This window comes from Salvia hispanica, chromosome 3 (assembly GCF_023119035.1).
Source record: "Salvia hispanica cultivar TCC Black 2014 chromosome 3, UniMelb_Shisp_WGS_1.0, whole genome shotgun sequence".
Taxonomy (NCBI): domain Eukaryota; kingdom Viridiplantae; phylum Streptophyta; class Magnoliopsida; order Lamiales; family Lamiaceae; genus Salvia; species Salvia hispanica.
This window is the reverse complement of record NC_062967.1, coordinates 40,567,060-40,594,340: the sequence shown is the minus strand read 5'-3', so window position 1 is coordinate 40,594,340 and position 27,281 is coordinate 40,567,060. Positions and strand designations below refer to the sequence as shown.

The following is a 27,281-nucleotide window of genomic DNA, read 5'->3' as shown; positions in this document are numbered from 1 at the left end:
GAGACCCCACATTCCACTAACTCATTCTAGTCACATATCATTTAAAACTAATATATACAAGTGGGACTAGGGCTGTGCATTCGGGTTTCGGTTTGATTTTTCGCCCAAACCGAACCGAACCCGAAAAACCGAATTTAGGCTAAAATTGAAACCGAACCGAACCGAAAAACTGAAAACTGAAAAACCGAAAACCGAACTTAAAAAACAGAACCAAACCGAAAAACCCGAAATTTCAAAACAAAACCGAAAAAAAATATTAATATATCTAATTTACTTTATATACACTAATAGAATATAAATATATATAATATAAAATTAATAGAATATATATAATATTTATTATATAAAAATATATTAGAAGAATATATATTATAAATGTATTTTTTTTCGCCCAAATCGAATCGAACCGAAAAACCGAAATTTTTGTATTTTTAAAACCGAACCGAAAAATCAAAAAAACCGAACCGAATTTCAAAATTTCGGTTTGGTTCGGTTCGGATAAAACAAAAGACAACATTTCTAAACATGAAATCCTTGGGAACTAAATGAGAAATAGATATACAAGAATTCAACCAATTGATACAATGATGTGCAGAAGAGATGAATGAAAACAACACCACAGGATTATCCAAAGAAACTGATACAATGCAGTTTTCCTACTACAGTAAATGGAGATCCTACTACCACTTTACACTTACCATCATCACGAAATCGAGTGTCTCCGATGCCTTGAAGACGAGCCAGACGACTTTGTTTCTCCTCGGATCATTGAGGCCGGGCTTTGAGAGCTCCCTGAAGTCTCAGAGCTCTTGTTCTCTCCATTGGCCACCCCTTTCCCAATCATCCACAGTCTGTCGAATATCCTCCTCGAACGTGATGGCAGCAACTGCGCACTCGATCCCCCGTTCTTGCTGCCTCTTTTCACAAGTTTTCCACTTTTCACTGCTTCCTCCTCCTCTTCTTTCATTTTCAGCTCATCCATCTGTTTTCTGAGAGATTTGCGTTTTTCAGGCGCCGTCTTCCCCCAGTTCCCTTTGGTCTTTCTAGGGGCATCCTCGATGTTGCTGATAGCATGAGTAGCTGCTGATGTCCTTGCCTGCTCGAAGAATAGAACTTGCACCACAACGCGTAGTGGCAGCTGCTCGTTCTGCGCTGCGTGCATGGTGGCGTCCGTCGTCAGTCTCTTCACGTCCATTAGCCCACACAACCTCTTCCTCTCAGATTTTGTCAATCCACTATGCTCCTGCAATATATGACACATTTCAGTTTTACAAAATTATTGCAAACTGAGAAAAAAGAATGCACCTTTAGATAGATGTCAATGGCGCCATATAATCCATCATGAATCGGTCTGGCCGTCTCAGGAACTGACTGGGACAGTTTGAAGAAACTAGACACGGTGAGGCTCTGGTCACGAGCAACTGCTGCAAGGTAACCATCTACGATCTTCCCAACTTTCAACCAAGATCCATACCCTAAAACAAAGTCACCCCCATTCTTCTCAAGCATCTTCTTATCCTTCTTACTTATCTCATTCTCCATAAACAAATCCACGAGGCGTTGAACAAGTTCAATGTCGTAGATAGTTGTCTGAGGAGGCCTTGCTGGGATCAAGAGATCACTGACCAGAGCATCGTCGAGTTTCAAACTGATGTTCTTTATCAGCACTTCTCTTGATGAATCATCGGCTTCTATGAGAATAGCAACTTTGAGTAATTTCAGTAAGAAACTGCAGGCACAACTGATACCTTTATCCGAAGGGAGCAAGCAGATTATAGTTTCGACTAAGGATTTGTTTCTGTTGATGTGAACTTCAGACACCAATGCATCGACAGAATCTGGCAGCCATCTCATGGCGTACGCCTTCAATGCCTCCCCAATAACGCCACCATCCATTCTGCCTTTGGATTTTATCGCGAGCATGACTCTCTTGTACAGGTCAATGTCCAGCTCACAGATATCTTCGATCCACCAGTCTCTAGGCACGGATTCCAACTTTTCAGAGAATTTCAGTCCACTGCGGATTATTTGGTCTGATGTTGCCAGTCTTCTGTTGTACGTGTAAGACCAGGTGATCAGCGAAGGATCCACCGAAGTTTTGGATGCTATTGAGTCTATGCACCTACCGACTATCTTTAGATTCTCGGACCATGGAAGGAGAGATTTGGAGGTCTGTAGGACGATGATGGAATCTTTCCAGTTGCGTAGCACACTGGAGTTGAGGAATATGTCAATCTTCAAGATCAGGTTACCCCTGTCAATATCCTCGGTCATTTCAAGATACTCTGCTGCACAGCGTGCAGCCACAACGTTGTAGGGATTGAGAGTCACTGCCACGCCATAACAGAATTTGGCACATATCTCAAATGCTTTAGGGCCACCAGGGAAATCAACCAACTGGATTTCATCAGGGCTTTCCTCGTTCAGTCCTGATACGAGCTTTTGTAACTTATTGCTCTTGGACAAGAGAGGAAACTGCAAAGGCAAATCCAAACACAAACTTTCACAATTAGACACAGCTCTAACTCAAAATCAGAAAAAGATCAGCAAGAAACAGTTTAACTTCCAGAAAATGTCACCTTATGGAGAAGGAACTTCACATCTCCAACACTTATGATGACATCCGTCGCCAATTCAGATGACACATACCTGCAGCGAATTGTACAAGAGTTACCTTACATTGTGACATGCTACGGAACTAATAAGGCATTATGTAACAAGAGTGTATCTGTTAATGGACTGTCAATGTGCAATCATGCGGCTTTGAACATTCAAACTCAACCAAGTTCAACAGACAACCTTTCAAGTGGCTTTGAACATTCACCTCATTTATAGAAGTTGTATTATCATAGGTGTATGAATGAGATCAAACTCAAATTGTTACATAAAATGCTTGTCAAATTTTTTTATAAGTTTTAAACTTCACAACCTATGTTTCTTCTTAAATGAGGCACAGAATGGCTCCAGATTGCATAAAACTCAGGGGAATGATAAGCATACTATTGTTTGTAGAAAACATTCTGTTTATAGGATGAAACCTGCAAATTTCACTAATGGTGTTTGATTTTAATCTTAATCTATCTGTGAGCAATGAAAGTACTTATCTATATCATCAACTCAGAATAATCAAAACATGATGAATAAGTGTCTGCATTTAAATTAAAAGGGATGAGGCAACATGGCCAGCAAAAAAGGAAGACAAAATAAAAATTGAAGACAAAAGGTGATCAACGACATACAAGCTACTTTCTAATCTTTTGCTAGAATTAAATATACATTAACATGTAAAACCTTAGGCTAAGTAGGTCTCACACTTTACAGTTCCAATGGGCCCTCCACATAAAGTGTGAATAATGAAAGTGAGAAATTCCTATAACTAAAAATATAAGTAGCACACTGATGAGTATGGAGTAGTAATTAACACCAAGCCTAAAACTTCTCTTTGCAGGGGGAGAAGAGAAATTCTACTAAAGTAACAAAGGTAAAAAGGTAAAATACTGTTTCTACTCACAAATTCAAGCCAAGTAAACATGTAAATTTAAGAAAAGGAGAATCTTTGACATGGACTCTAAAACTAATGAGCATAATTGCATAAATCATCATGAACCAAATAACATTAAGATCAAATAATGAAAACACAATATGAGAACAGGAAAACTCACACACAAGCACACACAACTATTTACCTCACACAATTCCCTTCAGCATGAAAAGCATCCGGCTTCGACCCCAGCTTCATATACTTCATCTTTTACTTATTTTAATTATCTTCACCTTCAAACTTGTTCAAAACTGAACTCCTTGGAACTTTCAATGAAGAAATTCTGGGAAACAAAATACATATAGGTCCGAAAAGGGCAAGAAACTGAAAACACCAAGAATCATTCTCTGCGACCTAAAAGAGACAAAAGAAGGAATCTTTACGTTATCCCATCACACATTATGAGTCCCTCTCCGACCAGAACACATCAGCGTCGTCCTCTTCCACAAAATAGGAAAAACAAACACAAAGAAACAAAACCCCCCAACAATCTCAGCAGCTGCTAGAAAAAAAATTTATCTTTTTGTGTTTTTTCTCTGATTCACAGGCGCCCCACTTGAAGGAAAAGGGCCTCCTCCTCGGGTGGCGAGCCGGCGCAATTGAGAGACAAGAGTAGAGAATCTGCTTGCGAAATGAGGTGATGTGATGCCATAAATGCTGTGACAGATTATAGTCTTAAAATTTTTCATAGCCGCCTTGGCTATTACTCCTCCTGATTTGCCAAGATCTCATCTTTTTCAGGTCGCGAATCTCAAGATTGCACCTTTCTCTCTCTGGCTATACTAAATGAAGGCGACATGCGTGTATTTGTTTCTGAGGTGGAGGGACTGGGAATACTGAGGGAGTTGTCGCACTATGTGAAGCGTTGGGGTGCAGAGGAGAGAGAGAGAGAGAGATGGTGGCGTAGTGTATGGAGTAAGTGGGAGATTGACAGAGAGGAACAGAGGAATGCACACACTACGCTGCTTTATCAAGCTTTGTGCAGTTAATGCACGCCAACCTTGTGTGGACCTTTTTGCCCCTGCCCCATTTTTATTCTTTTTTTAAAAAAAAAAAAAATTCATGAAAATTCTTTGCCAATAATTGCAGTAGGTAGTTGTGTTGTGTGACAACATTTCATGCCATAAAATTAGTCAACCATAGATGCCACTGAATTAATTGGACAATGACTTCATTTTTGATATGATCAGGAGGGAATGAATTCATTGGTAAAAATGGAACAAAAGGTAAGAGAGTTATAATTGAGGGAGAAAGAATAGCACCTAATTAAATGATACTCCAATACCTTTGTTTGATATATTAGAAAGCATACTAAAAAAAAAACGAAGTGAAAGATACCGCATATACACAAAAATAATGCACATTGTTACACACACATACACTATATAGTATACACAACACACATTGCACACACACACATAATTATACATGTACTGCATGCATACACGTACAATGCATACTACACACTACTACTACATACATACATTATGCACAAAAATGCACTGCGAAAAGAGAGAGAAGGCGAGCTACAAGAAAAATCTCCACTGCTGCCATAGTAGCAGTGTGTATAAGAGCCGAAATAGGGGTCCCTCCATAGCATCAGGCACATTGCACACTGCACATATAATACATACGTTGCACAAGCGCGCACGTTGCATGCATATACTACACACACTTCACATACACTATATGCACACACTTTGCATACACACACACATTGTGTGTGTTATGTGGAAGTGTGTTTGTTGTGTGTGTAAGATGTGTGTTCTGAGTATGTACTCTGCATGTGTGTTTGGAATAACTCAATTTTACAATTATTTGAAATTTCAATTTTTCCTTTTACAATAAGGTTATCATAAACCTTTTACTCATATTTGAATTGATTCAGTACTACTCCCTCCGTTCAGAGGCATGTTCCTTTTTGGATCGTCTCATTATAAATGGCGTATTTCCTTTTATAGCAAAAAAGTAACACTATATCTCTTTCTTACTTTATCTTCTCTCTTATTGTTTTCTATGTTCATTTAACTATTAAATAACACTATCTAAAAGTTTGTGCCAAAAAAAATGTGTCATATATAATGGGACGGACAAATACATTCATTTCTTGGTTTAAATGACAAAAATAAGGAGATGTCATTCATATAGCAGGTAAAGTAAATTGAAATGGTGCAAGTGAGCATGTGAATCATTTTGTTAGGGGGCCTAAAATTGGATAGTAATTGTGGAGACCAATCTATAGACCCTCAGATTTATTGATTATCCAACCACATTCATTCTGCATATATTGCCCAATTTTGGGCCAATAAAATAATTTGTAGGAAGGTATATTTGACAAAGTTAAGCTACACCATACCAGCCAAAAGTTGACTGATTTCCACAATTCTATTTTATTATGTCACATTAAGGATAGAATGTTCCTAGCCTAACAATTCCGTCCCCGATTAAGAGTCATATTTTGACCGGACACGAGTTTTAAGAAATGTAAAGAAAAGTTGGTTGAAAAAGTTAATGGAAGGTGGAATCCATTTTTTTATATTGGTTTTATAATAAAATGTGAGTGAATTGAATTAGTGGAATGTGAGACCTACTCACTATTTATGGTAAAAATAAAGTGTGACTCTTAATTGGAGACGGACCGAAATGGAAAAGTGTGACTCTTAATCGGGGACGGAAGTAGTAATTCTTTTGGAAAGGGATATTTATTTTCCCCTTCTTCCCTTGATGACTTCATCTACTTCTACCTTGGAAATGCTCTTACTAAATTTTACTTACATGCATATAAATTCATCCAGTTAAACAGAACATGCTAAATGGAGTATCAAATATCTACTGATTTGAACTGGAACAATCATTAGTTTGTTTATATTTACAAGTTTTGGAAATGGTAATTATAGTATTAGTTGGTCAGATGAATCAAGTAAATCCTATGAAAACATATCCATCATGTAATCATCATCACTTACTCATTACTAAGTTTTCAAAGCTTTGTCATTGCTATTTGATAATGACATCACACTATGTAAAATGTATTTAGGGTTTGTTTAACTTGCAATCAATTTGATGTTGAGATGCATCAATAAAAGTACACATGTATACTTAATTCTAGTTTATGTGTAGTTTGTATACAATGTGTCAATGTTAACTGATTACTTGACTCATTAATCTCAAATTTACTCTATAGTGGAGATGTTAAATTAAACATGCTTAATTCACAACAAAAATTTGAGCATAAAAAAATATCTTGCAAGCTTAAGATTATTTTTCAATTTAGAAATCTTGAGGCTCCTGGCAATACAATGGGGTCCCAGTTCAATTTGGCACATCAACATTCAATTCCAATATCGTAGCCTTTTTAGGGGCAAAATTAGTTTCAAGATTTTATAATCAATTAATTCTATACATTAACACCCCCAACTACTCAAAGTACGACAATTATATTAAAATAAAATAAAGCACCAGCAAAATAATCATAGCCAATAAATCAGGAACACATAATTTGGTGAGTGATAAAATTTGTAAACTGGAAACTGAAAAACGATGATACTAATTATATATAGTCCATGTGGGATATCATAACAATAGAAATTGAACAATACATGTAACAGAAGTTAAATTTTCAAATGAGACCTACTTAATTTATAATCGGTTCCATCTACTTACTATCTTTAACATTTTTGAATTATCTAGAAATAATTATCTCTAAAACCTCAATCTTTAGTGTTATCAACAGGTACTGTTGGTATGAAGACTAAAAATATGCTATGTAGCTTGGTGAAATCCAATGTGTTTTTCTTGTTTATTTTGAGGAAAATTTTGTTGCTTGGGTGCTATTTTGAAGTTCTTTAGATTTTATTAGTAGATCCGTGACTTTTGGTCCGGACATTAATTACTCTACCATTTGGCCAATATACATATGCACACAAAGTGGTAAATGAATTAAAAATAAACAAACAAAAAATCTTTTAGCTTGCCAATCCTTGAATGTTGGTTTAATTTCGTTTTTTTCTCTTTTAATTTTTATCAATTGTTATTTTTATTGTCTTTAATTATTGCCTTTTGAACCTGGTTTGTATTTGAAATTTTACTGATTCATTTTCACTTTGTGCTTTTTTAAATCATCAAAAAAGAGAGCCACAGTCTTTATTTTACATCTATAATAATTAATCTTAATCTTTTCAATTGTAAGTAATACTTTTAATAATTTCAAAACTACAACACGGCCAAACTTTCCTGATGACGAACTTTTTCCGAAAAATCATTAAATATTTTTCCCCATTACTCATGAAAATGATCTCGAAAAAGAAATTGGGGCTAAGAGCCATAATTATTGGAAAAATAGGCGTGGGCATAAAATCATCATAGATTAATGATGATGGACCAAAATGGGTCCCAAATTTTTATGATGGAGGCATATGCTATCTCACTTTTCAGTGTGGGGGACCGTATGTTAAATATGCCCCACCTTTATTCTATTTTATTTGATAAATTCACAAACCCTTTTAATTTGGCCTTAAGAAATTAAATTACTTTAATGACAAAAATTGTTTTGATTCTGGGTTACAGCCATAAGATCCTCTCCAGGTTTTATGTGAATAAAGGTCGACATGATTTTGTACCTACTACTATGAGTATCCATATTCCTTTGTTTTTTTGCCCTATTTTCTAATTTAATGTATAAACATTCGTGTTATTCTTGGAAAATAATGCTAAGTGCAAGAATTTTCTTAATTTTTAAAATCTTGGTACATAATACTAAGTTAGACTCTTTATCCACTTTTAAAATCTTGGTACACTTCAATCTTATATTTTGCTTGTCCAATTTATAGGAATAAATTTTCTTAATTTTTAAAAAATTTATGACCCTAATTTTCCTTTTAGATAGCTCAACTTAGAAAAAGATTAATGAAATCCAACCTTACGAACTTTAAGGCATGAGATTATTTAATTTTTTTTGGTATACATCGACGGATCCAGTGACTATTCCCCATGCTGATTTGTACGCACCTCAATGGGTGGTGGGACAGCTGACCCAAGGATTTGAAGCTGTTTAGATTATTTAATCACACATTGAGGCATCGGTTGGCAGTTAGAGTTGTGATTTGCCATGTTAGTTAATAAATAAGGTTATTTACGTATAAATTCACGAACTTTTAATTTGCTTTGATTTTTTCTTTGAATTTTTTTTAATGTATCTACACTTTGAGTTTTGTTTTTTAATTTTTTCTTCAACAAAGAACTTTGGGGAAATTCGAGTTGATGGCAAGAAATAATTTAACTCTAACATGCATAACAACAAGTAGAGTTAGATTGAATGTCATTATATTAGCGAAATATAACTATCAAAACGTACCCTAAATATCTAAAACTGTGCCTTCGCCACAATTCTAATTTTGGTCGCAAAATGGGCCGTTAAAATGTTGAACTTTGGAGTCACTTGATGAAGTGGATTGGGTTTTCTTTACATAGGCCCATCTTCAGTTATTTGGTTTTTATAAAAGTATCATTACCATTCAATAATATTAAAAATATATTTAAGCTATTAACTTTGTACCAAAAATACTTTTACTATAATAATTATGCAATTCTAGCATTAATGTTATTAAAACACCGAATTCATTTTTTAAATACTTCTTCCATTTCACTATATTTGATTGGTTTTTTTTAGACACGAAATTTAATACTCCACGAGACTGAACGCATAAAGAATAAAGTAAAAAAGATGAGTGATAAAGAAAAAATAATTCTCTTTCTGTCAATAAAAAATAGTCATATTTATGGATAACATGAATTTTAATAAGAAATTGTTAAATTAAGAAAATGAATGACAAAAAGTGAATAAAGTAAAAGGGCGAAAAAGTATAAAAATAGAGAAAAAGTGAAATTATTATGAGAGAGAAATCTTTCATTTAGCAAATTAAGATTATTTTTGGGGTACGAAAAGAGTAAATAATGATTAAAATAATAATCCTTGATTGGGAGGTGTAGCCCAAGAGTGAAAGTAAAACTACCTCAAAGCAACCGACAATCTTAAAACACACACGAATGATCTGATCCTTCCTTCATCCTTCTTCCCTCTCCCTGGATCTGGAACCACATACCATTTGCTCCATTCCGCCATTGGAAGAGCAGCTCTTGGATCTCATACAATGCGTGCGCTTTCCTTCTTCCCAGCCTTGTGCATTTTGCTCCTTGCGCCCAATGCCTTCAGCTTCTATCTCCCGGGTGTTGCCCCCGAAGATTTTCAAAAGGTTCAATCTTTCTTAAAACCCAAGATTTTGTACCTAAATTTCGATTTGGGTTTTTTTCTGATTTAATGATTCAATGTGATAAGAACTTTGTTCGTTTCTTGATATTGGTTATGTGTGAAGATCTAGTGCCTGTCTATGCTCTTGAGTGTGTAAAGTTTTGATTTTGATATAGGTTTTGATTAGAGAGATTTCTTGATAGCAGCTCATTTGTCTGTTTTGGGCTTGTTTTCATGGATTTTTGGACTTCAAATCAAGGGATGGATTGTGTTGACATATTTTTAAGCTTGTATGAGTAAGCAAAAATGTTTGTGGAGTCCAATTTTGAATGGTCTGAAGAATGTAGAGTGTTAGAGTGTTTGTGATACAATTGTTTTGACTGTGGAAGGAAATCTTTAGGGGTTTAGTGGAGACTGATGGGCATAATTAGTGAACTACTACGGGTGGTTGACAAGATGGGACTTTGATTTTGGACTGCTCGTGATTCTGAACCTGTTCCCGTTCTTTTGTGTTGAAACTCTTGTGTATGATTGAGTGAAGTTTGTATAGGAGATCACGATTGGTGCTTCACATTCTTCAATATCATTTCTTGGTTAAGACGAGGGATAATATTGTAATGTTGCAGCATGTAGATTTTATTACCTGCATAAATACGGAGTAATGCAGAAGGCATTGTTGCTGGCAGATTGTGCATTTTCACCTTGTGAAATATTCTTGTCTGTTCTGAACTTTTAATTAGTTCGAGTTTCTGTCATGAAACATTTCCTCTGTAGGGTGATTATTGAAAAACACATCCCTCGGTCCTTGATGCTATACTATTGCACTCTTAAAATGTGAAAATGAGGAGGCGAAAGAGACGCATTGGGCAAGGGCATCAGTAAATCATATATGAAATTTGAATTTCTTAGTGTTGGCTAATTTGTAGCCTGAAATCTTGTTCCTAAGTTTAGAGAGTCCATTTTTAGAAGTTTCTGGTTGGTCTTGGACTGTTCTAACACTCCTTTCTGTCCGTGTCTTGTTTCTTTTTTATTTCCCGAATCAAATGCAGGGAGATCCATTGAACGTGAAAGTAAACAAACTGACCTCTATAAAGACTCAGCTTCCATATTCATACTATTCTCTTCCCTACTGTCACCCCAACAAGATAGTCGACAGCAGTGAAAATCTTGGAGAAGTACTTCGTGGAGACCGCATTGAGAACTCCCCCTATGTGGTCCGTCCTATCGCTTTCACAATGCTCTTTGACATTCTCTCTTATTATTGACTTCTTGTTTTATGCTTTTGCTGCAGTTCAAAATGAGGGAACCACAAGTCTGCAATGTTGTCTGTCGAGTTACACTCGATGCCAAAAAAGCAAAGGCATTCAAAGAAAAAATTCAGGATGAATATCGTGTTAACATGTACATCAACCTTTGCAGTATACAAATCTCATTTGTTGTGACCCTTCTTTTAACATGTCTTGCTTATTTGATGAGTCTGTTTTTGCAGGATCCTTGATAATCTCCCTTTGGTTGTTCCGATCCCAAGGTCAGAACAAGAAGGTCCTCCTATCTACCAGCTCGGTCATCATGTTGGGCTGAAAGGGCAGTATGCCGGTGTAAGTTAGCTAAACATAACCTTGAAATTGTATGATTTACTTACAGGATTCCTACTTTACTTAGTATTATGTATTATACGCAGAGCAAGGATGAAAAATACTTCATATACAACCACTTGAGCTTTACGGTCAAGTTTCACAGAGATGAGTTGACTGATTCAGCTAGGATTGTCGGTTTTGAGGTCATACCATTTAGGTTGGTCTTCACTGGTGTACTGCTATTTCAAGTGGTTTGTGCTCTGTTAAATAAACTTGCCTATTTATACCTCGTTCTGTAGTGTCAAACACGAATATGATGGAAAATGGGACAAGAATGCTCATCTCACTACATGCTATCCCCAGTCAAAGAGAACAGTTTCTTCTTCGAACTCCCCTCAAGAGGTTGAAGATAAACAAGAAATCATTTTTACTTATGATGTCGCATTCCAGGTAATTATTTCAAAGGCCTTTTTTCACACTTTGCATACTAATAAGCCGTGAGTTCGTAGCTGCCTTTGTCAATGCTACTTATAGCAGTCCTGACCGAATCGACCGTAATAAAGTTCCATCTTTTTTGTCTTATCTTCAGGAGAGTGATGTGAAGTGGGCATCAAGATGGGATACGTATCTTCTGATGACTGATGATCAGATCCATTGGTTTTCCATTGTGAATTCTCTCATGATTGTGCTCTTCCTCTCTGGCATGGTTGCGATGATAATGCTGCGAACACTTTACCGGGACATCTCAAAGTACAACGAACTCGAGACTCAGGAGGAGGCCCAGGAAGAGACGGGATGGAAATTGGTGCACGCAGATGTGTTCAGGCCTCCTACCAACTCGGACTTACTCTGTGTTTATGTCGGGACCGGTGTACAATTTCTCGGGATGATGCTCGTCACCATGGTCTTCGCTGTCCTCGGTTTCCTCTCTCCTTCCAACCGGGGTGGGCTCATGACGGCCATGTTGTTTGTGTGGGTTTTCATGGGACTCTTCGCTGGTTACTCTGCTGCCCGGATTTACAAGATGTTCAAAGGAACGGAGTGGAAGAAAATCGCACTCCAGACTGCATTCCTGTTCCCTGGCCTCGTGTTTGGTGTCTTCTTCGTGCTCAATGCTCTCATCTGGGGTCAGAGATCTTCAGGTGCAGTGCCGTTCGGGACAATGTTCGCATTGGTCTTCCTCTGGTTCGGAATCTCAGTCCCGCTCGTCGTCGTGGGGAGCTACGTGGGCTTCAAGAAGCCAGCAATTGAAAACCCGGTGAAGACGAACAAAATACCTAGGCAGATCCCGGAGCAGCCATGGTACATGAACCCCATCTTCTCCATTCTGATCGGAGGCATCCTACCGTTTGGAGCTGTCTTCATCGAGCTCTTCTTCATCCTGACCTCGATCTGGCTGAACCAGTTCTACTACATCTTCGGATTCCTCTTCATCGTCTTCATCATCCTCCTCATCACCTGCGCGGAGATAACCATCGTGCTCTGCTACTTCCAGCTGTGCAGCGAGGACTACCTCTGGTGGTGGAGGTCGTACCTCACGTCCGGATCCTCAGCGCTCTACCTCTTCCTCTACGCAACCTTCTACTTCTTCACGAAGCTCGAGATCACGAAGCCCGTCTCCGGCGCCCTCTACTTCGGGTACATGCTGCTCGCTTCATATTCGTTCTTCGTTGTCACCGGCACCATTGGATTCTATGCGTGCTTCGTCTTCACCAGGCTGATTTATTCTTCTGTCAAGATTGATTGATTGAGCTGTATACAGGGCTTCCATATTTTGCAAACTTGTTGAGGGAAATCTGTATTAGTTATTGTAAAAGTTCATATTTCAAATTCTTTACTATTGGAGTCATCTTTGTAGCAAGAATGAAGAACTGCACTACCTTTTGTTGATCAGATAATGGAAAACGTGCTACTAAGACTATATTATTATATGCTATATATAGTTTTGTCTATCATTACTCAATAAAAATTTATGTATATAATTGCATTCCAAAACTAGGCACTAACTTGAACAAACCGATAAACTCATGGGCTAGCTTGAAATCTGCATTAAAATATGTATATAAATGCAGTTCAAAACTAGGCCATAACTTGAATAGTCAGATTAACTTATGGGCTAGCTCGAAATCTGAATGTATGATTTGTCTATCATATATTTAATCAAAAAAGTGTATATAAATGCACTTCGAAACTATGCCCTAACTTAACAAGTCCGACTAACTCATGAACTAGCTCGAAATCTGAATGTTAGCTATTAAAGATCAAAATTTTTAATTGGATAAAATTTCAATCAAATCAGCCCGAAATCAAAATAGAATCTATATGGAGTATAAATTCATAACATTTATATCTATATTAAAAATAATAAAATTTAGTAACGAGTTATTTAACTGTTGAATACTCCATATTTTCAAATTTGGAATGCATGATTTTCGGGATATTTATTTACTAAGAAATACTCAATCCGTCCCAGATAATTCGTCCCAGTTTTCCATTTCAGACCGTCCTACATAATTTGTCCAATTTCATTTTTACCATTTTTGGTAGTGGACCTCATATTCCACTAAATCATTTATACTCACATTTTATTATAAAACTAATATATAAAGGTAGGACCCACATTCCACTAACTTTTTCAACCCACTTTTCATTACAATTCTTAAAACCCGTGCCCGGTCAAAGTGACCCGAATTATCTGGGACGAAGAGAGTAATTATTTTTTATATATAAAAATAGGTTTAATCCTACTTTGATAATAAGGTTTTAGCCTTTAGTTCGGTTAGTAAAGGAGTTAATTAATAAATAAAACTGCTTATATTACAAATTAAGGAGCAGATTAAAAGGAAAGATATAATCTTCTAACACAAAATTTAATACCGTTAGTTTGAATAAGGTAAGTAAAGAAACGATCTTAAAATTTCCTTATATACATTAGTTTGAATAAGGTAAGTTTTTGCAGATTATTAGACAGCGGAGAAGGGTTTAGATATGATCTCTTATATATAGATGTGCAGTTCCATTAATCGATCACAAAGCAAAATCATACTCTTTAAGAGAGAAATCAGAATTATCGAAAGCAAAATTAAGAGAGAAATTATTAGAGAATCGATCATGGCGGTGGTGGTGAGAAAGGTTTGGCAGAGCAATCTGGATGCGGAATTTCGTGTGATCGCAGGCTGTTTGAAGCAATTCCGGTTCGCATCGATGGACACCGAATTCCCGGGCACCATCTACAAGCCGGAGGGGAGCGTGTCGACTCTCTCAGCCGCCCATGTTTATGCGTTGATGAAGAAAAACGTGGACGCTTTGAACATCATCCAACTCGGCCTCACCCTCTCGGACGACCGCGGAAACCTCCCGACTCTCGGCACACCGGCCACATTCTACGTGTGGGAGTTCAACTTCCGCGACTTCGACTGCGACTACGACCGCTACAATCCGGAGTCCATCGCGTTCCTCCGCGAACAGGGCATCAACTTCGCGGAGCACAAGCGCAGGGGCATCAACTCCCGCTTCTTCGCTGCCTACTTCCTCAGATCGGGCCTTGGAATGGGCCGGGCCTGGGTCACCTTCCACGGGCTCTACGACTTGGGCTTCTTGATCAAGATTCTGACGAGGGCGCCGCTGCCCGGCCATCTCCCAGAGTTCATGCTGCTGCTGCGTCGCTATTTGGGGATTCAGGTCTACGATTTGAAGCCCATCACCCGCTCCTTTGCGCTCCACGGTGGGCTCGACGCGGTGTCTCGGAGTTTGAGTGTCCAGCGGGCTGCTGGGAAGAGCCATCATGCCGGCTCCGATAGTCTGCTCACTATGCAAGTCTTCGCTCGACTTGTCCTCAACTCCAACTACGCCTCCGCTTCTGCTATGCTTCGCCAATTCAACTATCTATTGTACGGACTCACCTGTTAGATACCTTTCATTTCAATACAACTTTGTGATTATAAATCACCTTTTCTTTATAAACTGTGGTATTTCCTTCTAAATTGTCTTATCAAATTATTATGCATAAAAGTCATAATATAAACATAGAGTATGACACAACATTAGGAATGTGATCAAATGCGATGTATAACTAATAAAAATATTCAAGTCATGCAACCGTAATTTGGCAATGAAGTGTAACATATAAATTTTTTTGTATGTAATTTGAATGTAATTGATGATATTTATATCATAGGTAGAAAATTGAAAGATGATAGGCATTGTTTCAACATTTTAATGATCGTGTTAAAAGTTGAAAATGAATAAAAAGTTAACTCAATAATTGGCAATCGACCCAATTATCAGTAGTTTCATTTTGCAGAGACAAACAATCCATTGTATTATAAATCATACGGAGTACTGTATTTGCAGTGTACATTATTTTTATGGTTAATTTGACTAAAGATAAATAAAGTTAGTGGTATAATCATATAATATTAATTTCAGTTATTTTCACTAATTAACCATTAACGTTTGATTGGGAGAATAAAAGTAGTACATGTTTATATAAGCTCGTTTTTAATAAAGTTTGATTGGAATTGAAGATTTTGGATGATAAAAATAAAAACAAATTTAAATCTAAATCTATAATATTGATAAATTTCTGCCTTAAAATTTGTTAAATAGTAATAAAATAAAGTTGACTTTAGTGGAGATAGTTCAACGTAAAATTTGTTAAAATCTACAAATCTATTTCAGTTGAACCCATGCTATGCTGCATGATTGTGGCGAGCTGTGCAGCCATGGCTTGGATCATGTCAAACTCCGCGCCTCCGTGGACACCTTGGAAGTGCAAAAGTAAGCTAGCTGGATGATTCCTTGAGTGCCTTTAAATTCTCCAAACGAGCACCATAGCTCTCCGGGTATTCACCCTCGTTCACCACACCAGTTGATAGAGTTAAAGGCATGATTGCTACAGTATAACCGTCCTAAACCAATATCCAAGACACATTGCCCTTCCATTGAAGAGCTATTTATAATCCAACCCTCACTCTCTAACACTACTTATTATCATTCTCACGATAATAAAAGTAAATAAAAACAACCACCACCACCATAATAATGCTATTACCAACTTCCAATGATAATCATAACCCTTCACAAAAGAAAGTTAATCAAGGCAAGGAACTAGGATATTAATATATCTTCTCTTCAATGGTCTAAGCTACAAGACTTCAAATTGCTGAATTGCATTTTGGTGCATTGGTGGTAATGTAGTCATTACAATAGCCCTCACAAAATGAACGCAATTACAGTAATAAACCATATTTATTAAGGCCTTTTCTATTACATCAACCTATATGGCAGTAGTTACATGTTCATATTAATATACTTTTTCCAGATGTTACTGCCTATATGCTACACAAACAGCGTCATGAGACTTCATTTTGCTTTTATAAATTAATTAGTAAGTACCTCTTCCAGTTTGCGAGGGGGGAGAGAGTCCTGCAGCTGCTTTAGATTGGTGTATATAGGCTGGTCTTGTATCTCTTTAGTTGACACTTCACTGTGCAATCTGCTCATTGCAAATTTGCAATAGTGGTTGATCATTCAGGACAGATGTTTGAATATCATAGTTGCTAGGTGCAAAAGGGATGTCTTGGTAGGACACTAGACATGGACTTTGAACTAATGATAAGTTCTCAGCAGCCTGCTCTAGACCTTGGAGCTTCATATTCGACAAGGACATGGCTGTCTAAACATGTGGCAGAAGCTGTCCATTGGTTTAAACATATTCAATTTAACTTCCTAGTTCCTACCAAGCTAGTTGGTCTCAGCAAGCAGTGGAGAATTTGTTTTGCGAGCGACTAATATGATTCCCAATCAGTAGTATAATTCATGGATTTACATGAAACCAGATTGATTTTATCAGTCTAAATGTACAAAGTGAAGCCAGATTGGAGTACTAAGTACTAGTATATTTTGAATAACATAAAATATGCTCTTAAAATCATCAATATGCTAGACTTGGCCATATTCTCTAAGTTAAACCACAGGAGCACGAAGTACTCTGCAAATCAATAAAAATAATAGCAAAAACACACATATAAGCAAAACATACTTCTCATTGCTCAGTTATCGTTTATCCAAAATAAACATTTAATTAAGTAAAACAGAATAAAAATTCTAATGGCTGAAACTACTTACTTGAATCACTCATATGCAAAAATTTGGTGTTCCACAAAACTTTATGCATTTGTTATGCAGAAAGGACTATTTTGGTTTAGGTGACGAAAACCATAAATCTTAACAGAGCCTTCATCATTCATTAACATGAGCAAACACGTGCAAGTCTAACAGAGCATTGTAATGTCCTTTTTCTATCTCCTCTTCCTTCACGCTATGAAGGAGCAGAGTTTCAATTATGAGATCTTCCCACTCAATCTCCACACCACATTTCCTTTTCCTTGTCTTTTTCCTCGCTTTCTCTGGCTCGAATACAGTAAGATCATTGCCCCCACCACTTTTAGGACGCATAATCCTCAATATGCGCATCTTTGCAGCCTTGATCTTTTCTTGCCTCTCAGCCCTAGCCAAGCACGCTCTATTGAAAGATGGCGGCCGAGCATCCAATCCCACATCCTTCTGCAATATATCCTTCAGAATCATCTTCTTGCTCATCTCCGATTTCCCACTCCACCACTCTGTATATCCGTGAAGATCAAACGTTCCTTTTTGCCTCTTCCTTGGATTCACTACATCAATGGCAGAAATCCCCTCTATGTAATTTGAATAAATCAGTGTCAAACACTCATGAGAAATTTGAAATTTATCAGGGCAATCTCTAGGCAAACAGTTCGGTTCAAAATATTTAGAGCTGCTGCTGCAATCTTCTTCCATATTGAAGGTATCATATCCATATCCAATGTCTTTACTCAAGCAGTCTCCCACAATCTCTTCCACATCACAGATGAAACGTTGTTTTCCCCCTCGACTGAACGATTTCATCTCCATGTATTGCATCACAGATGGGGCGTTCCTCAAAATATTCTTCACCGTCACATCCTTCCCCCAAGGAAGCACCTGCGCAACCTCCACAAGCCTCTCTAGAAGCTCCTTATACCTTAGCCTGCAGGTACTTATTGTCACGTGCAACTCCATTGCCACATCTTCGATCTTCACACTATCTACTTGATTCAATTGTGCAACAAAAACCAAGACCGCAGCCACCACTGGCATTGGTCTCCTTCCCGTCGTAACAAACCACTTGATCAAACACTGCACCAAAAACACCCCTTGCTGCCGCATCCTCTTAACCAAATCCGCCGCCACATGAGTAAAACTAGGGATGCTCGTCATTGCTCGCTCAAAAGCATTCACAATATCAAACTCAGGCAACTTCAAATCGACAAATTCAACCACCCGGCCAATCATCCGCCCTAATTCATGCACATCGCAACAAAATGTATCAGCAACTTCAACAATGGGCATCATCTTCTGATCCATTCTCATCACAATATAAGAACATGCCCCAATCAGAACAGAAAACCAATCCCCTTGGCCGTATTCTCCATCAGTGACCTTCTCAATCAAATTCTTAACCTCTTCCGATTTCTTGGGTGAAAAGTCCAACTTGTACATAAAATCGTCAATCAAGTTTTGAGCATGATAGATTTTAGTTTCCTTGTAAACATGGACAGTGCCGGTGCCGGAGGTTCCGAGGTGGACGTTGGTGCCAGTAATGCCGCCAGTAGGCGCTTGCAAAGTATCGAATTGTTGGATGGTTCCGCACGATGCGCATTCCATATTACCTGTTTCAGCTTCAGGGACTAGCGTCCTCTTCCTGCAGCGCTTGCAGGCGCGAGAACTTTCCATCTTTTTTGCTGAAACAAGGAAACAATCAAAATCAGTGAGGTACAAGCACTTACTGACTTTTTTTTTATGCTGGAAAGCATTTACTGGAGCTTAAGGGAGAAAATGTATTGATAATTTGGAATATTTCGCAGATAAATTACCGATTGATTTATCAATGACATCGATTAACTAATCACATACACATCCAAATTGATTCTAGACTGCTTATATGATTACCATGTACTACTAATCACATACACATCCAAATTGCAAACTTTCCACCAAGGATGCAGATCAAAAAAGGATAATAGTATCATGAAACATAAATTCATACTTCAATTAAAACAATCACAGGCTAAGAGAAACGACTGCCGACGGAAATCAGCAGGCGGTGGCCTTACCAGTGAGAGGCAGAGCAAGACGGTAGAGGAAGAAAGAGTGGATTTTGATCTCACAGACTATTTGGCCGCCACTGTCTTCGATGTGTGAAAGCAGATTAGGATTTTCCGAGGCGGGCGAAACGGAAGAGATTTTAGGATTTTGGGGTTTACTTTCTAGATTTTAAATTCAGGTTTAAATAAGTATTCTCGTTTATTCTTATACAGTAAGTAAATATTTTAAGAGTGAACTATATAAACTATACTTGATCTTTCACTTTCGCACATAAACGGTGCCTGATCTTTATTTTATATTGTTTTTGGTATCTATTAATCACATTTTTGGTATCTGATGCAATTTTCACCCCAAAATACCCTCTAAACAAATTCATTTTTCCATTTGTGTCATAAAGGGTATTTTGGGCATTGACAAAACTAGTACCAACAATGATATTATAATACCTACAAAATTAGTACCAACAATGATATTATAATACCTTCTCTCATTCTCCCCACTCTTTATACTATTATTATTAATCAATATTAATATTATTATTTTGATATTATAAATTAATAATTAATTTATTTTTTAATATCATTTAAATATTTTTAATCATAATTATAGTTATAATTATGTTTAAATATTATAATAATAATAATATTGTTATAATAGTAATAACTAGTATAGTAATTAATAAATAATAATTATTATTTTATATTAAATTAATAACTAATCAATATAGTTTTAATCAAAATTTAAAATTGTGAATTGTATTCCTAATGATAAAGAGTTGAGCATTTTTAGTTAGGTGTTTCAACCTTAAAATGAGTATAAATAATAATTAAAAATATTCAATTGATTTAATTATTTTAAATAATTAATTTAATTAGGTGTTTTTTATTGATTTATATTATCAATGCAATTAGATGAATGTATAAAACACTAAAAAAAGAAGAAGAAAAAAAAGAGAAAAGAAAAAAGAGGAAACATAAACTAAGGGAAAAAAAAGAAGAAAAGAAGATAAAATACTAAAAGGAAAGAAGAAAATGAAAAAAAAGAGAAGAATAAACTAAACAAGAAAAACAGAAATAAGAAAGGAAGAAAAAAAATCACATATTTGGTTCTATTTAATTGAAATTCCAAAAATATCCCCCATAACAAAAAAATCACATGTTTGGTACCTAAGGTTATTTTTGTCATGGGGTACCAAAAACGATATAAAATAAAGATCAGGTACCATTTATGTGCGAAAGTAAAAGATCAGGTACCATTTATGTAGTTCACTCATATTTTAATTAGGTTTTAGTAATTGATTATATTATATTGAGTGGTCAAAATTATATTTAAGTCATTTGTTATTAAATACTAGTATCACCCATATGCGATGCACGATCCATTTTCTTTTATTTAAATTTATTTTATACTGTAAAATAATTTTATAAATTCATAAAAATATCATTTAATGAAATCTGAAATCATAAATATATAAAATAATTATTAAAAAATATAAAATCAAACAAAGAAAAAAAAACACATATATCGAATGAGAAACAATATTATTATTTCATGTTCTAAAATCACAAATTCATACAATAGCAATTTATTGTACCAATAAAAACTTATATAACCAAATAAGTTTATAAACCAAAAATTGCACACAAATCACATATCATTTAAATCACTTTTAGATCTATACTACAAAAGATCAATCACAAACACATGTCAATAAAAATAATGTATAAATATATATTAGAAGATAGTCAAATTGATAAAAATCATCAACAAAAATATAGCAAAATAGCATGGAATATACAATCGATATCAATATGCATGCATTTAGCCGAAAAAAAACTGGTTGCATACCCTAATAGTATATCCCGCATCGCCTACTTCCCCGTGTAGTTGTTACGATCACTTACCACCCATACTACGTTCAGGAAAGACAAAAGAATAAGAGTGCCACCAACCTAATATTCATACAAAGCACTACATGAAAAAATTATACATTTGACACTTCACAACATTAGAACAAACTTTTTTTCTCAGACATTTGATTAGAAAAATAAAAAACTAAATGCACCAGATGGAAGTATCATCGTTCAACATTTCTTACAGGACATTCACCAAATAGATGCTACTACCTTACAACATATTTATCACAAGACTATATTGTTACATTGAAGAAATGTGTAACAGAAAAATTAAACCAGAAAAGGTGACAAAGACTGAAAGTAAACAACAGCTTACGAAGTTGAGTTCACAAGGTGTACTACTCTTTGATGATCAACCATTAAATTAAAAGAAAAATCTCTTTATAAATTCCAAAGTTAATAGGTTAGTGGGGAAGTGGCAATGAATGTTAGTAGTGGGTAGTTAATCTTTATTATAGTAAATATATTAGAAAAAACTTTTTATTATTATTAATGTCATTCATGTAATTACAAAACTCCCCTTTTATATATTTATAGATTTTTCATTTTTGGCAATCTGAGGTATTTTTTAATACTTCAAACTAGTATCATGCCTATGCTATGCACAAATTAATATATTTTTAAAATATTAATTTTTAATTTTAAATTAATTAAACAAAATTAGAATCAATATTAACAATGAACGTACAATTTTAGTTATAATAAAAAAAAATCTATACAAATTGAAGCATAATAAATGTGAAACAAATCACATAATATAATGTTTAAACATTAAATCATGGAGTAGGAAGATAAAAATCTATTACAATAAAGAATTAAACACAATGAATAATTATTCATCATTTTTAAAACTTCTCTATACACTACATTAACTTTAAAATTAAAATCAATCTCATCATTATAAACTAAAACTTAAACCTCCCACTCAATCCACATACTTAGGGTCCGATTCTTCCATAATCAATCTTGTATATTCATCCGCTTGCTTCTGAATATTCGACAGCTTGTTCGTGGAGACACTTATTGTAATAATCTGCAATTAATTATATTATGAATTATGATAATCAGGAGTCAGTGTATAAACATTAATAAATCTAGACAATAATAAAAATAGTATAGTGGATTATTATTGGTTTTCACTTCCCACACTAAAATTGTACTGTAAGAAATGTAAGAAATGCATATATCAATTGTGCGGTAAGGAAAAATCCAATCACACCTTTGATTCTCCAAGGAGATCTGTTCGGTCACATATGTAATAGTAGAATATGGCACCAAACTCTAACCTGCATAAGATACCCAAAGCATGAGAATAAACAAAAGAAACTAAATCCAACTCATTCCAAATCTGGATTTATAAAGCTAAGAACTTAAAACTACACACACATACATGGCTCTTAAAGTCAACCGATTTCCAGCAAGAATGACTCATCCAACGTAAGGTGGCATACCATCAGAGTAAGTTCAGATCATATCTCACAAACCTTATGATTTGTAAATGCAATCATTAATGCCAAAGGATTACAAATATTTATAGAGAACAATATGCAATAACTAATTGATGAGAAACGTGCTACATTATGCCACTAATTATGTCCACTAACTATGGAAACTAAATAACCAACTCTTATCCACTAATTATGAAACTAAATAATTGACTCTAAACCAAAGCACGTTGTCTTCAACATTCATATTTATATTTAATAATAATATCAATTTTAAAAGGGCATTTCCCTAAATACCTCCAAAACTCATTTTATTTCCTTAAATACCCCCAAAACTCCCTTTTTATGTATTGTATAGATTAATAGTTGGAATTTACGAAAACTATATAAGTGTATATCATACGCAAATTTATTTCCTTCGAACAATTACCTTTTGTCTTTCTCCAATTGTAATATTACTGTAAAAAAAAGTTATTATTTATTTTGATTTAATATTGTTAGTTTTGTTGATTTAGGGAGATTAGGCCTGCTTAACCGGTTCTTCGGTTCTCGGGTACCCGGAATCGGAACCGGAACCAATCGGGTAACCGAAGAACTGGAACCGAAGAATCCAGTTCCGGTTCCGGAACCGGTTCTAATGTTTTCATAAATTCCGGTTCCGGTTCTACCCGGAACCGACCGGTTCTTACCCGGAACCGAATAATATATATTAAATTTAATTTTTTTTTACTAAAATTGAAGTATAGTAATTAACGGTAATTCATTTATTATTATCAAGGTTGGTTTTGATTCTTTAGTATTACTGAATTTATTCCTTTGCTACTTTGATATTGCTTAAAATAAATGATACTCCTGGTTTGACAATATAATTTTCCAATTTATGTGTTTGGATCATTATTTAGCATTATACTTTGAGTGCTTTAAACAAAAATAATTTTAACAGATCATGAAAGCTCTTAGAGGAGTCAAAGTGGAGGTTACTAATTGAGGAAACATGCGAAAGAATATACCGTAATTCTGGTTTGACATCACAGACAACTCGTGGGCTAACGTGAGAATCATATTTCTTGATACTAAGTGGAGATAATGTAATTTTTGTTATATATAAGTTAAATCTAGTTTGGTGTCAGATTAAAATTAGATAAATAATAAACAACTTTTCGTTAATTAGTATACTTAAATTAAAATTAAAACTACAAATCGGTTACGGTTCGAAACCGGTACCGGCCGGTTCTTACCCGGTCGGTTCCAAACCGGAACCGGACGGTTCCGGATCCGGTTCCAAGATTCATGAGATTTTGCAACCGGGTATCCGGTCAACCGGACCGGGTAGAACCGGAACCGGCCGAATAAGCAGGCCTAGGGGAGATCTAAATCGTGCCAAACTGTAAATTCCATAGTGAACAATTTTTAAGTTTGTGTGAGATACTAGCTACCATTAAATTAAATTAAGTAAAACAAGACAAGGATCGTATGAAAAAAAAAAAAAATCTCACATAAATTCAGCAGAGAAACCAAGTACAGACTACAGACTGCATATGTTCTTGCAAATGATATCAATGGAGATGAAAGAAGAATCAAGAGAGAACACACTATACTACGAAGGTTGCAGGTGAAGCCAAATTTGGAAGATCCATCTTCTGCTGAACTGATAGAGTGAAGGCTGCCAACAAGAAGAGCACGAGAGGTGCTCGACTATTAAGTGTAAATAAACAGAGATATAGAGGAAGGGAAAGCTCGACTTTATTACTGAAACTGGGAAGAATAACAATGATAGAAATCCCCCGCAGAGGCCTACGAACTAAATCGTCCAATATCAGATTTCCCAAGATGATTTCCACCGTCTAGGTACTTCCCAATATATAGACTTTACAATAACTGAATTGAGAAATAAGTGCAACAAACTAATCTAGAAATAATGATTAACTATAGTCGAGATATTCATGTAACAACCGATCTCCTCTTCTCACTCCTTAGATTTGTTGGGCCAAACCACCTTCCTACTTCCACGTGTGAAAACCCTCCATGGCGTATCAACTGCCCCGCCGGTCGAAACAGCCTTGCCCACAAGGCTAAAGTAAGGAAACTGCCCGTGCATGTCGGCAACGTCCATCCATGTTGCCTCGTCAGACCCCCGGTCCTACCACTTGACCAAAACTTGGTCTACAGACCCCCCCTCACGGTTCATCGTCCGCGTATCTAGCACCTCCTCCGGAAGAAAGGGGGGTTCGGCCTCCTCAACTGAGTCGGGCAGCGTAGGGGCCGACTCCTCCGTTCCAACAGCTCGTTTCAATAGTGAAACATGGAACACCGGGTAGATCCGCGACCCTGCCGGAAGCTCTAGGCGGTAGGCCGTCCGTTCGATCCTTTCCTCGATGCGGAAAGGCCCAAAGAAACGAGGAGCAAGCTTCCTATTCTAGGCAGAAAACAAAGAAGACTGGCGATATGGTCGAAATTTCAAGTACACCAAATCCCCCGCCGCGAACTCGACGTCACGCCGGTGCTTGTTTGCTGCGGCGATCATCCGTTGTTGGGCCTGCTCCAAGTGTCGGCGCAGCTGTAACAAGACCTCATCCCTTGAACGCAAATGGTCCAGTACTGCCTGAGCCCGAACCTCTCCAGGCAAGAAGTCATGGAGTGTTGGGGATGGACGGCCGTAAACTACTTCAAAATGAGACATTCCCGAGGCAGAGTGCGTGCTGGTATTGTAACAGTATTCCGCCCAAGGCAACCACCTGTTCCATTGCCGAGGGCGATCCGATGAGAAGCATCTCAGATATGTTTGCAGGCAGCGATTTAGTACCTCCGTCTGTCCATCGGTCTCGGGGTGGTAGGCGGAACTCATGTTCAGCTTAGTCCCAGTTGCCCGAAAGAGCTCACGCCAAAAAGAGCTAATAAATATGGGATCGCGGTCTGACACAATTGTTCGCGGTATCCCATGGAGTCGGACCACCTCCTTAATGAAAGCATCTGCTACTTGCCTTGCTGAAAACGGGTGGCGAAGCGCGATGAAGTGGGCATATTTCGATAACCTGTCGACCACCACAAAAACACAATCTACACCTCCGGCCTTTGGAAGTCCGGACAGAAAATCCATACTCACATCTTCCCAAACACGCTCCGGAATTGGGAGAGGAGCCAAAAGGCCTGCCGGTGCCTGCGTCGCTGCTTTATTTTTCTGACACGTAGCGCAGGCTGCCACAAAATTGGTGACGTGTTTGACCATCCCAGGCCAGTAAACATTTGACGCAAGACGACGGTAGGTGCGGAACGCGCCGGCGTGTCCTCCACTCGGGGTAACATGGAACTCAGCCATCAACTTTGTCGTCCAAGGGGACTTCGCCGGTATCACAAAACGACCTTTATAGAACAGGAGTGGCTTGCAAATAGGCATCGGGCCCCCGCATTAAGAAAACCCTGACCCCGCCCGACGCATCACACTCAATAACGAACCCCTTTGGAAAAACGGGCCCCCAAAAGGGGCGATGGGGCGCCGAGCTCATGAAAAGTTTTTTCGTTTGGCCCCTCCCATTGTCGTTTGGGGTGGGTATCGGGGTTTTTAAGGAGGCGTCAACGGGGCGGCGATCTTCCGAATGCGGATGAACCGCCCGGGAGTAGCCCGCCGCCCAAACCCGCGCACCGCCTTTTGTCGGGTGGGCGCCTACACCGGAGACCTTTGACGGGTCCATCCTCACCCCTGGCCGAGACAATGTGGCCGAGGAGTCCACATCCCGTCCCAAAAGAATTCCGGGAGCACAAGGGTCTCGGAGTGTGGAGTACCCGTCAAGATGGAGGGAATGTGCTTCCCAGACGGCCACTGTGATATCCAAAAATACCAAGACGTGCTTCCTCAAAAAGGGTCGAAAGATGTCGTTCATTAAACTTTGAAATGTGGCAGGTGCATTGGTCAACCCGAAAGGCATGACGAGGAACTCATAGTGGCCTGAATGAGTTCGGAAAGTCGTTTTGTGAATATCAGAGGGAGCCACACGGATTTGGTGACATCCGGCCTTCAAATCCAACTTGCTAAACCATTGCGCACCGTGCAGCTCGTCGAGGAGCTCCTGGATCACCGGGATTGGGTATTTATCAGGAACCGTACGTTTGTTAAGTTCCCGGTAATCAACACAGAAGCGCCACGACCCATCTTTCTTCCTAAAAAAACCCCGGAGATGGACTTGGCCGGAATCACCCCGGCGCATTTTAAACCAAGCCTCCATCTCGCTTTCCGGAGGGATTGTACCTATAGGAACGGGACCGGGCACCCCCCCTGGAGGAATCGGGTCCGTCCGCCCCGGGGGGAAAACCGCCCGGGGCGAGAACCTCGGGCCGGAGGTCCCGGAGTTGCCCGGCTCGGGCGGGGGAGATGCAATCCCAAATGGGGAA

The 27,281-nt window shown here is 37.4% G+C and overlaps 4 protein-coding genes across 4 annotated transcripts; 2 read left to right on the top strand and 2 right to left on the bottom strand.

Moving 5' to 3' along the window:
• Window positions 1–534: 534 nt before the first annotated feature.
• Window positions 535–4,486, bottom strand: LOC125211071 (BTB/POZ domain-containing protein NPY1-like). The gene is made up of 4 exons (XM_048110756.1): window positions 3,687–4,486; window positions 2,580–2,649; window positions 1,306–2,475; window positions 535–1,243 (listed from the first exon to the last, which is right to left on the bottom strand). Exons 1-4 carry the CDS (start codon window positions 3,746–3,748, stop codon window positions 704–706), a joined length of 1,842 nt encoding a protein of 613 aa, XP_047966713.1. The 5' UTR covers window positions 3,749–4,486; the 3' UTR covers window positions 535–703.
• Window positions 4,487–9,566: 5,080 nt separating this feature from the next.
• LOC125211072 (transmembrane 9 superfamily member 8-like) lies at window positions 9,567–13,303 on the top strand. The gene is made up of 7 exons (XM_048110757.1): window positions 9,567–9,792; window positions 10,838–11,002; window positions 11,080–11,189; window positions 11,278–11,386; window positions 11,470–11,582; window positions 11,665–11,815; window positions 11,955–13,303. The coding sequence occupies exons 1-7, from the start codon at window positions 9,691–9,693 to the stop codon at window positions 13,110–13,112; spliced, it is 1,908 nt and encodes a 635-aa protein (XP_047966714.1). The 5' UTR covers window positions 9,567–9,690; the 3' UTR covers window positions 13,113–13,303.
• A 1,090-nt stretch (window positions 13,304–14,393) lies between these two features.
• LOC125210173 (probable CCR4-associated factor 1 homolog 11) lies at window positions 14,394–15,274 on the top strand. The gene has a single exon (XM_048109745.1). The coding sequence runs from the start codon at window positions 14,477–14,479 to the stop codon at window positions 15,272–15,274; it is 798 nt and encodes a 265-aa protein (XP_047965702.1). The 5' UTR covers window positions 14,394–14,476.
• A 2,120-nt stretch (window positions 15,275–17,394) lies between these two features.
• On the bottom strand, window positions 17,395–19,672 carry LOC125210989 (plant-specific TFIIB-related protein PTF2-like). Its single transcript, XM_048110657.1, has 2 exons — window positions 19,543–19,672; window positions 17,395–19,170 (listed from the first exon to the last, which is right to left on the bottom strand). Exon 2 carries the CDS (start codon window positions 19,160–19,162, stop codon window positions 17,609–17,611), a length of 1,554 nt encoding a protein of 517 aa, XP_047966614.1. The 5' UTR covers window positions 19,163–19,170; window positions 19,543–19,672; the 3' UTR covers window positions 17,395–17,608.
• Between the last annotated feature and the right edge of the window lie 7,609 nt (window positions 19,673–27,281).

Coding starts and splice junctions, on each gene's coding strand:
- LOC125210989 (XM_048110657.1), bottom strand. CDS start 19,162: ATGGAAAGTTCTCGCGCCTGCAAGCGCTGCAGGAAGAGGACGCTAGTC.
- LOC125211071 (XM_048110756.1), bottom strand. CDS start 3,748: ATGAAGTATATGAAGCTGGGGTCGAAGCCGGATGCTTTTCATGCTGAA. Junction 2,650..3,686: donor GCTGAAGGGAATTGTGTGAG/GTAAATAGTTGT, acceptor AATTCGCTGCAG/GTATGTGTCATCTGAATTGG. Junction 1,244..1,305: donor CCATTGACATCTATCTAAAG/GTGCATTCTTTT, acceptor CATATATTGCAG/GAGCATAGTGGATTGACAAA.
- LOC125210173 (XM_048109745.1), top strand. CDS start 14,477: ATGGCGGTGGTGGTGAGAAAGGTTTGGCAGAGCAATCTGGATGCGGAA.
- LOC125211072 (XM_048110757.1), top strand. CDS start 9,691: ATGCGTGCGCTTTCCTTCTTCCCAGCCTTGTGCATTTTGCTCCTTGCG. Junction 11,190..11,277: donor GATGAATATCGTGTTAACAT/GTACATCAACCT, acceptor CTGTTTTTGCAG/GATCCTTGATAATCTCCCTT. Junction 11,387..11,469: donor TGAAAGGGCAGTATGCCGGT/GTAAGTTAGCTA, acceptor TATTATACGCAG/AGCAAGGATGAAAAATACTT.